At 30.8% G+C, this 16,180-nt stretch overlaps 2 protein-coding genes across 2 annotated transcripts; one reads left to right on the plus strand and one right to left on the minus strand.

The window, feature by feature from the left end:
- Nucleotides 1-4,903: 4,903 nt before the first annotated feature.
- LOC100798863 (mitogen-activated protein kinase homolog NTF3-like) lies at nt 4,904-7,448 on the minus strand. The gene is given in 3 exon segments (NM_001254075.2): nt 4,904-5,786; nt 6,262-6,687; nt 7,101-7,448. Coding segments are annotated over 2 exon segments (1,116 nt in total). The 5' UTR covers nt 6,685-6,687; nt 7,101-7,448; the 3' UTR covers nt 4,904-5,093.
- Nucleotides 7,449-10,269: 2,821 nt separating this feature from the next.
- LOC100800985 (AP-4 complex subunit mu) lies at nt 10,270-15,830 on the plus strand. Its single transcript, XM_003523734.5, has 14 exons — nt 10,270-10,542; nt 10,704-10,798; nt 11,309-11,512; nt 12,066-12,182; nt 12,292-12,420; nt 12,549-12,660; nt 13,007-13,101; nt 13,198-13,302; nt 13,381-13,475; nt 14,504-14,591; nt 14,741-14,801; nt 14,888-14,961; nt 15,278-15,405; nt 15,519-15,830. The coding sequence occupies exons 1-13, from the start codon at nt 10,485-10,487 to the stop codon at nt 15,374-15,376; spliced, it is 1,332 nt and encodes a 443-aa protein (XP_003523782.1). The 5' UTR covers nt 10,270-10,484; the 3' UTR covers nt 15,377-15,405; nt 15,519-15,830.
- The last annotated feature ends 350 nt before the right edge of the window (nt 15,831-16,180 follow it).

Genomic DNA, 16,180 nt, shown 5'->3' on the forward strand with positions numbered 1-16,180 from the left:
GATGCAAAAATTTAATATTGTATTTTGGAATATAAATTTTTAAATAGTATTAACAAATATATCAAAAAAGAAAAAAAATATTTACAATTTTTATATTTTAATAGAATTTAAAATCAAATAAATAAACTATCTTGAAAAAAAAAAAGAGAAGGAAGGAATACACGAACACAGCATGTATATTTTGGCTAAAATTGCAACACATAAAAACACATCTATTTTATCTTATATTATCGTTTCTATCTTATTTCCTTTCCATCTTTTCCACCAATCACTCAATACATGTGTCATTTTTTTCTCTTTCTTTTTTCTATCCTAATGCTAAAAAAAGATGGAGCATATATATAGTATGTAACATTACCGGTAAAACTGTGAAGGGGAGTAGCTAGGAGTTCCTTTTTGCAATGCTTATATTATTGATTGATTGATTGATTGATTTCAACATGGTAGGTGTTTCCATAAATGTGAATAGACGCTCAATTATTGCTGAGAAAGTGTAAAGTGAGGTGGGTGCTTCCGAGATTTTTGTAGTTGGCGACGTGAAAGTGCAAAGTGGCCCCTTGAAGATGGGAAACTCAAAGAAATGCAAGATTTTAAACGTGAAATGAAATGAAAAGCAACTGGTTAAGGGAGTTTTCTAATGTTTTGAGCCCTTTGATTTATGAATGCTTAAAACGGATGGTTCCAACATCGTCCTTTCCCTTTAGTAGCCACACGCGTGCAACTCTTTCCATGGACATTACATTTCGTATTGTAGCTTTGTCATCAGTGTCCATTTTATTACCAAGGGTTAAGATAATAAATATTGAAAGAAATTGATCATTTATTCTACTCCTAAGCCTTCCCTCCTATTATAATTATCCTATACGATAATTTTTTTAATCTCAATGTAATTGTCATTTTAATTTTTTAATAATATTAATTAATTTTTTTACTTATATCTCTTATAATATTAAAAATAAACAACAAAATCTGTAAATAAATTAGTAAGATTAATTTTATAATTATTCTCTTTTATTTATTTATTATTGTTTTACCTGTGTGAATCTACCTAAGATGACAATTACAATAGAATCGAGGGAGTTAATAGATATTAATTGATTGATTACAAAATAGCTCAAACTCATCGAGTGACATGGGCAGACTGGAATCAACATTAAAGATTATAATAGGAGAAATTCTATCTTGAAATTCTGGTGGCAAAGATTTAAATGGTGTAATTAATTATGGTGAAATTTGGTTTTGGAATCAAATTAAATTAATCTTTGAAAAATAACTTCCCGTACTCACAAATAAGTTTTTTTATCCATGAAACTAGCTTAGAATTGAAAATGGTATTTGTTATTTTTATTCGAACTAGCAATATTGTGTCTTTAACTTGAAAGTAAAAAAAAAGGGTTAAAACTCAATTAGTATGTGATCAAAATTTGATACGTGTAAGTATTTTTTTTCAAGAAAATTTTGTATATGAAAGAAACCTAAAGCATTTTTTTCACCCCCACATGTGATAATTTTATACTTTTTAGTAAATTTTAATGCATTAGAGAGAATGTGTTTAAAGAATTGTGGTAAAGAATATACTTCTAACACTCCAACACTAACACTCGTACTCTAACACTAACAATCTTCCCTTTAAATAACATTATACTCACTCACACTCTTTCCTCCAAAAATACAGCATTTTCATGCATTTCAAACGTTATCTTATGACAAAAAGATGCAACCATTGTCTTTCTTTTTTTCATAATGAAAAGTTTAAGTGAATTGAATTCTAAAAGCTCATTAGACTCAAAAGTTTTGTTTACAAAGATAATTACAGATTACCTCTCAACAATGTCCTTACATCAACAACTAGAATTAAACTTTTGAGATATGAATGCATTCATTACCGACTGAACCAATATTTGTTGGCAAGACCCAACTCTTGTTAAGCAAAAAGAGAATGTGTACGATTAGATAACCAGTCTGAAAGGAAGTTTAAATAGCAGTCCGTCGAGGAACCGAAGAATATCCTTACAGGGTGCTGCAATTTGCTCAATCAGCCTAATAAGGCACTTTAAATTGGGAAAATCTCATCAGCTTAGTTTGTTTACTTAACGCTGCCCAATTCTGTTGTCTTTCTTTGTATTGTTGTGCCAAATTACTAGCTAATCGGTCCAGATCTATGTTACTATGGTATCAATCAGCATATATAACATTATTTACAGTGAACACCTAACCTTTGAGTCTATAAAAAAGATTAGTGAACACCTTGAGCATCTTTTGCTTCCGGTTCTAATTTTTTTTCCTATTGTTTTCATGCAAATTTGATTTTTCTCAATTTGAAAACTTTAATCTTTAGAATATAGCAGAAAAAAAATCAGTAGAGTTTTCTACAAACCGAAACATACAGTCACACAAAATGATGGACTCATTGAAAATTAATCAGAGATCGTTTCTCACTGACTAATCCGTCCGCTGCAGTCCAATAATTGCTATGATCTCTTTATGTTTCTTCCAACCTACAACTACAAACTCTTCAATTAAAAAATAATTTGAAAAAAAGGAGATGGAAAGGAATTAGGTGGTCGGGTTTCTGGGTCAGACAAATTCTAATTCCACTTTGGAATAAAAATAGTTAACAAAACTCTGAATAACTGTTATAAGTCTTTCTTACTTTGGAAAATATTTTTTATTTTTACTCATAATTATAAAATATTTATTTTATAATTATTAATACATTTTAAAAAAAAAAATGCGTCCTAAAATTTTAGGACTTGGTTTTGTCCCCACACCCCCACTTAATAAAGTAAGCATAGCCCAAACAAATCCTCTCCTTTCACAGTCTTGGATCGAGTTCCTAGTTGTATATTACCATGTTTGGGACCTTTTTTTTACTGAAAAAGAAAGAAAGAGCTACTATATGTGGACAGCCCAGTTGGACTTATCTATTACACCACACTGTGGAAACAATAATTGGTTGTCATTCTGTCTTTTTGCATTCTTTTTTTCTTATTTCCCTCTCAACATCTTTATTTTTTAGAATTTTCAAAATGCTGAAATTGTCCCTTCCTTCTCTCTTTTAATGAAATACACAACTTGCAAAGAGGCCAATCTCAAGACAATACGAGGAAACTGAAGAAAGTAGTTAGTTAGTTCTGGACCAAAAGATAGAAGTAACAAGATAAATTAGAAACGAACTGAAATCGAATCTCTAAAGTCCAAAAGTAGTTAGTTAGGTTTCACAGTACCGATCGTTATAAAATTAGAGCTTGTAAAATATATTACTATCTCTCTAATATTATTTGTATTTTAAAGTAATGCATTGTTTTCAAGAAAATTATTACTTACACTAATTATTATGATACAATATTTTTGACAAAAATTTCTTTATAAAAAAGTAAAAAATATAATTGAGTTTATTTAAATACGAGTTTAATTTCTAAGCAAGGTTAATATGAAAGTTTTTACACTTCCAGCTAATTAAAAATCATAATATATATATATATATATATATATATATATAAATTTTAAGATAATTATTATAAAAATTAATAAATTTATCATAAATAATAATTTGTGAATGTGACCGAGTAATAGTGTATAAAAAAATTATATTGTTAGTGTGTATATTCTCCTTAAATATCTAAATGAAATACCAATAAATGAAAGTATGACTAGAAAAAAAAAATGCTCTATCAATTTTTAAAGCAACAATTATTTTAGAATAATTTTTTGTTTTGCTTAAATTGACATATGACTTGGAGAGAGTATAAGTTAGCTTAAGAAGGAAACAACATTTTTTCATCTAACACAAATATGAGGATAGGAATTTCAGGTAGGGTATCCGTGGCTCGGTTTAGTTCCGTTTTTTCATAAAAAAAATCACCCGAACCAAATTTATAAAACATATTTAGTTTGATTTTTATTTAAAATAAAATCTAAATCAAACCAAATCAATGATTTTTAATAAATATTATTTTATTAAAATTTATATACTTTCTTCTTATCTTTTAAATTAAATTATGTTAAAAAATTACTAATAATAATCTATGAGATTTATTAATTTGTTAAATCTTCTACATATAAATTTATCAAATGTTCATCTATTTTAAACCAAACATATCTTAAAAAAGTCATCTAAAAAAGAAAATGATACACATTGTATAAGTTCATATACATAACACTACAAAATACCGAAAAACTCAAGTAATATATATATATAAAATACATATCACTAAAGTAATATAAGTGTTACAATTTGATTTGGTTTAAAAAATACAAATCGCAAACCGAAACAACTGGATTGGTATGAGAAAAAAATTATCCAAACAAATCCAAAAATAATCAATTTGATTTGATTTTTATTTTTTTTAATGATTTTTTATTTTTATTTTAGATCAGGTTGAATTTGAACACCCAGGAATCATGTATCAAATATTTTTTTATTTTGACTATCAAGGTCAATATTAATTTTTTTATTATTAAGTTTATATTTTTAAAAGAAAGGATTCGGAAAAACCCTTGATTGGTAAAAAGAACTAAAAAAAAGGTTTACAAGTTCATGGGATGTTTTGATAACTGTGATTGAACTTATCTAATTTGCCAAAATTCCTTTCCGGCGGTGCAGCCATGAAAATAAAGGCTCCCATAGTAGTATTAATTAAAGTAAATAATTTGAGATCTATCACATACACGGGCGATGATTGCACAAATTATATATGTTCCGCTTGCAGGAAAAAATAAAATAAAATAACTTCAAAGTTCAAACATTAACACACTATTGATAAACATTAGACTTAATTTACAAAATGGTTTATGAAAGACACAGGAACATGTTTATGTACAGCAAAACGAGGCAACTACAATACAGAGTTCAGTAAAAAATCAATCTCTCAACATGGCAGTTAAAGACTATAATGCATCATCAGCAATAACACAATTTTTTTTAAGATAATATTTTGCTGTTTCTCTCTGCTTTCAATAAATAGAAAACAGGAACATATAATGAGCTCACTGATGACAAAGCCCTCCTAATTATTTGAAGCAAGTTATGATATTAGAACTATCCTGGCACCAACAAAAGGGAACATAACCGTGAAAAGAAGTAAATATCATTAGCACAACCCTGCATTCTCCATCGCAGATTCGGGATGGTAATGAAGCATTTCTTTCCACATCATCTCCCTTATCATCTCTTCCCCTAGATCCTCATCAATGTCAAGATCAATTGGAATGACAGCTGGAGGGTCACAGTTAGGATCATACAGAGGGGCCATGTAAGGGTGTTGAAGTGCTTCAGTGACACTAATCCTCTTGGTTGGATCAAAAACAAGCATCTTTGCAAGAAGATCAATTGCTAATGGATGCGCATTAGGATAAAGTCGCGAAAAGGGGCTTCCAGGAGAATAAGGAAGTGATTTGATATACTTCTTTGCCTTTGGATTATCAATGAATTCAATATCCTCCTCCCTCTGACTACCAAGGATATTGATAATCAACTTCAGCTGGTTGAGACACTCTGAACCAGGGAAAATCGGTTTTCGGCCAAGAAGCTCTGCAAAGATGCATCCAACTGACCAAACATCAATAGATGTCCCATAGTTGTCACAGCAGAGTAGGAGCTCTGGTGCCCTATACCACCGAGTGACAACATACTCGGTCATGAACTGGTTCTTGCTGCAGTTAGTACGTGCTAACCCAAAATCGCATATTTTTAGGTCACAATTTGCATTAATTAGAAGATTCCCAGGTTTCAAGTCACGATGAAGGATGTTAGCTGAGTGAAGATATTTCAAGCCACGGAGCAACTGCAGTCAAGAACTTTCAATTAGTAATTTCAATCAACAGCTAAGCAACACAAATGATTATAATCTGTAACTTCAGAAAGCCCTACAAATGTGCCATGGCATGATTGATGTCGTCAATTCTTCAGGGAAGAACTATAGGTTTGGAAAATCAAAGAGGGTTTAAAAGGCAGGAGGGTAAATGCAACAAAAACAAAAAAAAAAAAAAATCTTAAAATGATGAAAGCACACAAGTTTGTAATTCTAAAAGACCATGCCAGATTGAGTTGAATTTTACCAAAGGTCCTCTCCAAGACTGTCACAAACTTACAAACAAGTTCAACAAGAGTGTTTTCTACTTAGTGTCAACTCTACAGTAATATTAAACACGCATACGGAGTAGACAATATGAACACCATGCTATTCATGATATCAAATTGACATATGTGAAGCAAGGAATATTATTCAGTTTCACCAACCATGGGCCAAAGATTCATACCTGAAAGAGGAAATACTGGCAGTGATCATTAGACAAAGCTTGAGAAGACTTAATAATCTGATGCAAATCCGTGTCCATGAGTTCATAAACTAGATAGACATCCTTGAAACTATTCCTATGAACAGGCATCATGATATCCTTCAAAGCAATCACATTCTCATGGTGAAGGTGGCGAAGAAGCTTGAGTTCGCGCAAAGTCCTCAGTGCATCAACCCGGTTTTCAAAGGCATTCTGTATCTTCTTGATGGCAACCTTCTCATTTGTCTCTCTATTCACAGAAGAGCACACAATCCCATATGCTCCGCGGCCAATTGGCTTGATGGGCACGTATTTTGAATCAAACTCAAACAGGGTTTGCCACATGGAATAATAATGCTTCCCTTCAGTTCTGATCCCGTTAGGAGGCTCAACAGGAGTCGCCATTCCCTACAAAATCAAAACCAACAAGTCCGAGATTTTCAACCAATCATCAGAATTAAGAGAAACTTTCAGTGTTCACTGTTGAGTGGTGAGTGAACAGAATCATAAAACATACAGTGGTCTTGGCGTATCATTATTAATAATTTTTTTTTCTTAACACAATTAATTAAGAGACACTTGAAAGCTGCTTTATGACTAACCTACCAAATTAACAACCTAGATCCATATCCAAAATTTTATTTAATTAATCTTGAGTTGAGACCGTGTAGAGATCTGTACCAAACAGAACGTTGTGTTAAGAATTACAGGATTAAAGGAAGAGACACGCTCGAGAGTAATTAATTAATAATTAATAAAAAGAAAAGAAAAGAAAGGGAGCATATTTACAAATGTAGAAAGAACGTAAGAGGAAAGATTACCTTTATTTGGAAAAATAAAACTTTATTATGACTGTGGCGGTGGCGAAGAATCTGATTTCATAGGCCAAAAGATTTATTGAGAGAGAAGGGTGAATCGAGAGGCATGATTTAAACAAGTTGGAATGCAGAGTGTGTGTGTTCGGGGCTGCATAGGTTTTTTCGGCGATCGAGATTCCTAAGGTTGTCGCGAGGGATGTTTGTTTGGAGTTTCTGAATGGAACTGCATCTCTCTCCAACGAAAGTCACACACACCCGCGTTTTGCTCCAGTACTCGCACCTAGCACTAGCTCCTGATATTTCCCTTCTCTTTGTTTCTTTCTTGCATCATCATCCATCCTTTTGCGTGATACTCGTTTTTGGCTACATCATTTCTTTTTTTAAGAATCTTTTTTTTTTTACAGAATTAAAAAGATAATAATTACTCTCTCTGTTGTTTTTTAATTGTGGATTTTTTTTAGAATTTACGTTCCTTTCTATTTATTGTTTGTAGAATTGAAAGTTATATTAATTACTCTTTTATCAATTTTTTTTATTTTATTTGTTTTCTTATCTTTAGTTAATTTATACATATATTTGTGATAGAGTAGAAAGAGAAAGCAATAAAATAAAAAATATATATAATTATTTTATTAAAATCAAGAAAACTAATAACATTTTTTGGTTTCAAAAAAATAACTAAAAAGCAACGGGGTAGCCGTATACAACATAAACAATGTATTTTGTTTGTTCTATTCCGCCACTTGATTTTTATTGTTTGAAAATCTTAGAGCCTAATCGCTAGTAATAAATAAAACAATTCATTAAGATGTACTTATTTGATTGGTCTAGTACATCATAATTAAACGAAATCATTAAAGATTTACCTGGTCATTACAGGAAACGTAGCGTGGATATAACGTTAGCATGGCAGGGTTAACCTTTAAAAAGCCTGGGAAGTGTTTTCAGATAATTTTTGCACGTTTTTCATACGGTCTTGATAAATAATGACAAGTTTTCTTTATGTAAAATTAAATTCGTTTTGAATTAAAAATATTTGTAGTCTCTCTTGAAGGTTTTTTTTTTCTTTTTTATTTATGATTATACTGTTTGGGTTCACAAAATTAATTAATATGACCTTAGAATGTACACGTCATTCCTCTAACTAGTCTTGACATCAAAGCACATAGAAATTAAGTTATATTATTGGACCGATAAGTTATTAATAGATATTTATTTATTTGAATCTTAATAATAATGTTATTATTTCTTTGTCAAGTTATATGTACCTACTTATCTACTAACTATCTACTAACAATGAATTATTTATATGCAATGAATTATTTATAATCCATTGGATTATCTATGAGTGATGAATTATCTACTAGTTATTATCTAGAAGTTATGAATTATCTATTAATTATTATGTATAAGTTATGAATTATTTACAACTCACCTAACATTATAAATACAAAATCTATCTCTCCTTTTTTATTCCATACTCAATTTAACTCACTTCCTTACTTAAGCATCAAAATTCTTTTTTTAGGCCCCCTTGTATTCTCCCAACAAAGAGATTTCTAAAAATACAATGATGAAGTTAGTTTTTTTTTTTGTGTGTTTAGTATAACATGAAATTTGAAACATGTATTATCTAAACTAGTCGACAATTATAATTAAGAGTGATAAACCTTCACTTAAGTATTTAATTTATAAAGATGTACTTCTTTTTTTATTTTTTGATGAATTAAAGATGGAATAAGTAATGCATGCATTCAGTGTAAATATTTTTATACTATTATTTATTCATAGATAGTATGTTTATTAGTTTTTATAATAACTACTCAACTTTCATAATAATTATTTTGAAAATTATATTAAGAAGATTTTTATTGATTAATAACGTAAGCAACTAAGCATGTCTATTAAACTCTTAAAAGATGTTATTAACCCACAGTATGAAACTAAAGTTCAACGGTTTCAACTTTTTAATTGAAAATTACTCTAGTTGAAACTAAAACAGAATTTTATTTATTTTAAGAGAAAAAGTTATAATTTAAACGCCTTACTTTATATAATAAAACCTTAAAAAAATTATTTTTCTTTACACAACTTCATATTCGTTTTTTTGTACAAAGAGTTCAATTTTCAGTTACTATTAGTATAGTTTTTTTATACTACTATCAACTCATAAAAATTGCAGTTAAAAAATCAATTCATTAGAGTTGACCATAGATATAACTTTTAAAATAATATAAATTTATCATATATGTAGTAATTTATAAAATTAGGGATTTGCTTAGATCTTGTCCGTCTTATTCTATTCATTCTACAAGAAGGCAAGCTAATTTGGTGAATTAGCTAGAATTTTTATTATTATTTGTAGGGATTAAAGATAATATAATTTTTTTTATAATAACTCATATACTCTACTGAATCAACTAAGTTAGGCTCTTTAATAGAAAATTTTCCTTTTTTAATGTGATCATATATTTCATGTAATTCTTTTTTGTATTTTTAACACTATATTAATAAAAAGTATTTGATTCGGTTGTCGGAAAAAACAATTTATTATTAACTAATAATGTAAAAATAGTTAATCTCAATCAAAATTTTAAATAAAAATTACAATTTTTTAAAATACATTTTATCTTTCCAGATAACTTAACTCTTATTTACTAAATTTAAGCATTTAAGAAATGTTAATAACACATCTTTTTAACACATTCTTTATTATTATCTGAAATTTATTAAAAAATTATAAATTTTAATGGGTCTCATAACTCATTTAAGATCTCTCCTTTAATTTTATAATTTTCAATTTTTAATAATTAATGAAGTGTGCGTTAGAAATAGTGTGTTGCTGACACTTTTTATTAAAACATAAAAGTTACCTAACTTGACAAGTTGGTTACTATTTTATTCTATTTGGTCTTGAATATAAACAATAAAAAAATCATATTTTTTTGTTTCAAATATAAAAATATTTACATAAAGGTATGTTTTATTTGATGAGATTATCTTTTGAAAATTTTTCATTTAATAAAGTTAAAGGTTTTTTTAATGTTTAATATCAAATTCACATGAATGATAGTTTAAGAAAAATTTATATTTTTAATTGAAAATAATAGAATTTATTAAAGTTGACTAATTTTGATAATGCTTATATATATATATATATATAATGGAGACAGGAGGGAGTATTTGTTTTTTTATTGAATGAAAAAAAACGAGGATAGTTACAAAACGACACGAGTCTAAGACGTTGCCAAATTGTGTCTAGGCCATGACTGGTGCGTGGCAAAACGGCAATGCGTTTGTTGCGAAGAGTGGGCAAAGTAAAAAGGAAGGAGGAAGATGACTTGAGTTGAGCTGTTAAGACAGAAAGCTAAAACAGAAGAAGCAAAGATGATATTGCAGTTCTTCGTGCTTTCACAGAGAGGCGATAACATCGTCTACCGCGACTGTGAGTTCCATATTTTCTCACCCTCTCTTTCATTTCCATGATCCATTCTTTTTCATTCAGTTTTTCTTCTGACTGGGAGTGGCAACGCAATTTCATCCACTCTGCACCTTATCAGTATGGTTTAATCTCCCTTTTTTTTTTGTTGAATTAAATGAATGCAGATCGTGGTGAAGCTCAAAAAGGAAGCGCTGAGACATTTTTCCGAAAAGTAAAGTTCTGGAAAGAAGATGCTGAGGGAGATGCTCCACCTGTTTTTGTGGGTATTTCAGTCATTATGTCAATTTACAACTTTTTCTTTTCACATTTCTCTATTATTAATTCTAAAAGTTTCCAATAGATATATATTACTACATGTTCCCGCAAGGGTTTGGTGGTGGTTGTTGTTGTTGTGTTTATTGATAAATTATAGAAACTAATTTTTTAATTAACCATTAATTTCATTCTTAAAGTATTACTCTCTCCTAAATAATCTCTTCAGTAAGCAAATTATATAACTAATTCTCAAGTATTAGAATTCATACTAAATAGTGCCCAAAGTATTAAAAAATCCTTCAAATTAGTCAAAATATATCAATGTAAAGACTAAATCGATGGATATTATCAATATTTTAGGACTACTTAAATAATTTTAGTATTTTAAGGACTATTTAGGGGAGAGAGTAATATTTGAGGGACTAATTTGATGGTTTACTCAATAATTTTTACACTTTTCCATGTTGTTAACCTGGTTGTTTTGTTTTATGTGTCTTCTTTCTGTTTTTCATAGAATATAGACGGTGTGAACTACTTCCACGTAAAGGTTGCTGGATTGCTATTTGTTGCTACTACTAGAGTCAATGTCTCCCCTTCTCTTGTTTTGGAACTTTTACAAAGAATTGCACGTGTCATCAAAGATTACCTTGGTGTTCTCAATGAAGATTCCTTTAGAAAGAACTTCGTGCTCGTTTATGAATTACTGGATGAAGTCATTGTAAGTATTTTCTATTCTTCCTTGCTTCAACTGATGGTTTGCTTGTGGAAAATAACTGTATAGGCATGTTGGCTACCAAACCATGCTTAACTAAACTTCATTAATCTAACCTAGGTCCTAGTGGCTAGCACCATTGATTGATTTTGGTCATTTATACTTTAATAGAATGTGGTCTACAACTATTCCCATGCCAAGTCTCTCTTCAACAAGTTTCAATTTTCAACTCCTCCATGTATGATATGACAGGTTGATAAGATAAGAAAGTGCACTTTTATAAAATTCCCTTATAATATTTTTTTATGTGCTACATTTTGAGAGGCAGGGAAACTTTGCAATTTGTACAAATGTTCAGTATGTTTAATCTAACCATGTTGTATGGGTTATTTTTTAATTTTTTATTTGATTTGAAGAGAAAACTGAAACTTAATTGGTTACTTGGTTAACGTATTTACAGCTTCTGCAAACCAAATTACAGCTTGTTCATTTTTTTTGTGTGGTTCTAACTACAGCATTTTCTGTTTGATATGTTTATACTAAAGTTCTTTTGTGCCAGGATTTTGGTTATGTGCAAACAACATCCACTGAGGATTTGAAGTCATATGTTTTCAATGAGCCAATAGTGATTGATGCTGCACGGATGCCTCCACTTGGCCCTGCTTCCATTTTTATGGTATGTTGCTAACTATTTGTAGGTTTAGTCAGTTGCTTGCTTAGGCATATTATTGGTTGTCATGCATGATTCTATTGACTAGTTAGACTCCTATTACCTATACTTGCAGCAAGGGACCAAACGAATGCCAGGTACAGCTATTACAAAGTCTGTGGTTGCTAATGAACCCGGTGGAAGGAAGAGGGATGAGATCTTTGTTGATGTAATTGAGAAAATAAGTGTTACATTCAACTCTAGTGTGAGTATTTTGATCATCTTTTTTTATGGTTTTTTCACGATGTCTGTTATCATGTCTTCCTTCCCTTTTCCATACATATACTGCTGCAAAATTTTGAAGCATTTTGATGAGTTTGTTGTTGGAAACAGGGATTTATACTTACTAGTGAGATAGATGGAACCATTCAAATGAAGAGTTATCTTACTGGTAACCCAGAGATTCGACTTGCTCTCAACGAGGACCTGAGTATAGGAACAAGTGGTAGGTCAATCAATGTTATATTTTGTCCCCCTTGAAAGTTAAAATGCTGATAAAAATGTATACGGTTTCTATATCTTGTTATTTTCTTTGTTGTTGTCTAACATATATTCTTGACTATGTATTCTCTTTATTAAATATTTAAATTAAGTTGTACTGAAAATAACTCCATATTTAGTGTTAATAAGGGGATATTTTTAGTTAGGTTTATATATGAGTCTGTTGAATCACTAATGGATGGATAATTTTATTGATGATAATTTTGTTCACTAGTTGATTTTTCGTATCCCAATAAGCTTTTGCTATGACTTTTCATTCTTTCCTGATCCTGTTCTATCATCTTTAACAGATTATAGAGGTTCAGGTGCTGTCATTTTAGATGATTGTAACTTCCATGAGTCTGTACACCTTGATAGTTTTGATGTTGATAGAACTTTGTCATTGGTAAGTACATAGTACACTAGCTTACATATATAGATAATACAGTAGCATGTTGTACTTTTGAGTCCCCTGACTAATTACTGTTTCATTGTTTGATAGGTACCACCAGAAGGTGAATTTCCAGTCATGAATTATCGTATGACTCAACCATTTAAGCCACCCTTTCGTATTAATGCATTAATTGAAGAAACAGGATCCCTAAAGGTGGTTTTGAACACCCCCAAACTTTCCAAGTCTTAAATGTTTTTTAGCATGTTTTGATAGTCTGCATATTTTTTATAGGCTGAAGTGACCATTAAAGTGCGAGCTGAATTCAACTCAAGTATCAATGCTAATACTGTTCTTGTGCAGATGCCTCTGCCATCATTTACATCTCGGTAGTTACATTTTCTTCATGATTATTGTAAATGTAATTTTAGTCATAGTTGATAGGAATGATTTAGTGTATAGTTCTCCATAATGAGCTAGCTAGCTAGCTAATTTTCTGGTTGATCTGTTTGATAGATTGTCAGGATTTAAGTCACCAGAGGTCATATATTAAGTTGGTCAAATGAGATAACCTTCAATTCACCTAAAAAATAAAACAAAAATTAAAAGTATTAGCAAATGACATTTATGTTAGCATAATTGTTGCAACCTTTGATAAGCAGCAGAATCTGTTTCATTTTGCAATCTGCACTACATCAAGTGCAGAAGATAGACATTAGTAATTCAGCACAAAGCTAGAAAATCGTTGGATGACAGGTTTCCTTTCTTGTCTTGCTTGGGTCTTTGTAATATTTTCTTGCTATCAGTAGAGTGGATGGACATGAAACTGCAGGAGAGATTATGAAATATATGTGTGTGTGTGCGCACATGTGTGTGAACTAAGCATCAAATATGGCTTATGATATAAATACCAACAGCAGCCAATTTCACCATATTCACTTGTAATACATTTGCCTTTTCATGTTCTAGCAAGCCATTCCTTTTTCAGCACCCACTATTCCCATGTCTAAGCATTCAAAATGAAAGCTTAATGCCCAATATTGAATGTGTCCAATCATAAATCAGAACTCAACATTCAACGTGCAAAATGAAAAAAGAAAAAAAAAGGAGTGGTTACTAGGGCGCTATGCTACTGGTAGTCATGGGTGACTGACTCATAGATAAGAAAGAGAAAATGACATAATTAGGGAAACCATGCTTGTACGTGCAGGAGGCTGAATTATTCTTCTTGATGCAAATGGGGTGGTTGGAATCTGATCTACTAAATATGCTACCTTTTGTCTGTACTTTGCATGTGTGTTTGTTGTATTTTATTGCACAGACCAGGCCAAATGGGTCCTATTCATTTAAATGGTTCAAACATGATACTGATTACTTGATCTTATACCCTGTTTGTAAATTATTTTCAAATTTTCAGTGTTACTTTTGAGTTAGAACCTGGAGCAGTTGGACACACCACTGATTTTAAGGAAGCAAATAAAAGACTGGAATGGGGTCTGAAAAAGGTAATATTGATTGTCCGTTTTTCCACTAATAATCAGTATATTTTTAAACACTGATCTATGGATGTTCATAAAGAATCCTTCAGTTGGGTATTTGAGGCTAATGAGTCATATTAATAGATGACAATAATGGCTGGTCCATCCTCTTACAGGTTGTTGGTGGATCTGAACATACTTTACGAGCAAAGCTGACATTTTCACAGGAGTTACATGGTACAATGCTGATAACTATGTTTGGGCTTAATGTTTCAAAAGGCATTGTTCTCTGTAATGAATTAATGTGTTTGTTATGAGCACAGGAAATATCATGAAAGAAGCAGGGCCTGTCAGCATGACTTTCACCGTACCTATGTACAATGCTTCAAGGCTTCAGGTAAAATGGGGATTTTCTTGAAGCTATTTTTTTCTGTTACATTTATTAAACAAAGCTTGTATTGGACTTTTATGTGTGTTGGTTGAAAAATGTACCAGATCTTTTCGATGATATATTATAGTGCCTTAATTATACTGCTAATCCAGAAATTATATGTTATCATGTCTTAGTTGATTTTCTTGAAGCTTGTGTTACTGGACACTAAAATTGACAGTGGTATATAATATAATCAATGCCTTATGATTTTAGATATAGATTCAACTTTCCTCTTTATTATTGCAAAATGATTTTTCTAAGATGCCATTTTTTGGTGCAGGTGAAGTATTTGCAAATAGCAAAGAAATCAAAAGCACATAATCCTTATCGCTGGGTTAGATATGTAACCCAAGCAAACTCATACGTAGCACGGTTATAATTGGAATCTCTGCAAGTCCAAATTCCGAGGTTACTTGCTTTCCAACTCATTGATTTTCATGTATACTGAATTATTCCAGAAATCTACATGTAACATTTTTTAGTTAAAATCGATTGTTTAATTTGCAATTTGCAATTTGCAGTTAAATTTGGGGGGATGGCAGCATATCAGGTGAAAAAATGGCGGGCTCTCTGCCTCTACAAGTGAAGATAATTTTCTCTAGATAATGAATGGCTAAATGGAACTAGAGTTCTTAAAATTTTTCATTTTAAATGAAAATGAAGATGTACACGACAAATCTTAAAATTGTGTAATGTGGAGGGCAGACATCTAAATCTTAAAATTATTAAAGACTTGATGTAATATCAAATATCAATAGTCTTATGATGTGTTTAGCCTCCTCAGTAATGTGTTGGACTAGAGATATTCGTTTGAATGTATATGCCATTGAACCTGAGCTGGCTTTGACGAGAATTCGATTCCCTTGGCCCCGTATGTCTCGAAACTTTAGAGGCAAAGTCATAAAGGAAAAAGAGGGATGAAATCGGAAAGTCGTAGGCAGGGTATAAGGTACACAAAGAAAAGTGCAGTACCAGACCTTTAGATATAATGTTTTATTGAATGGTAGGGTTGTTTGGAAAAAATTGAAACTCCGGTTAAATTGTCATATTAGATTAAAATTGTATATTAGAAGCTCAAAAACACGTTTCCTATATTTGCAAAGCAATGAGACCGTGCTTGAAGGAGGCAAATGCATTTAGGAAGGTGAACCGTATCAAATTCAGAGCTTATGGTTATGGAACA

This window comes from Glycine max, chromosome 4 (genome assembly GCF_000004515.6).
Source record: "Glycine max cultivar Williams 82 chromosome 4, Glycine_max_v4.0, whole genome shotgun sequence".
NCBI classification, from domain to species: domain Eukaryota; kingdom Viridiplantae; phylum Streptophyta; class Magnoliopsida; order Fabales; family Fabaceae; genus Glycine; species Glycine max.

Excerpts from the sequence above, each read along its gene's own strand:
- LOC100800985 (XM_003523734.5), top strand. The coding sequence starts at position 10,485 with ATGATATTGCAGTTCTTCGTGCTTTCACAGAGAGGCGATAACATCGTC. Across the intron at positions 10,799-11,308 it reads GAGATGCTCCACCTGTTTTT|AATATAGACGGTGTGAACTA; the intron begins GTGGGTATTTCA and ends TGTTTTTCATAG. Across the intron at positions 14,802-14,887 it reads ATTTTCACAGGAGTTACATG|GAAATATCATGAAAGAAGCA; the intron begins GTACAATGCTGA and ends TTATGAGCACAG.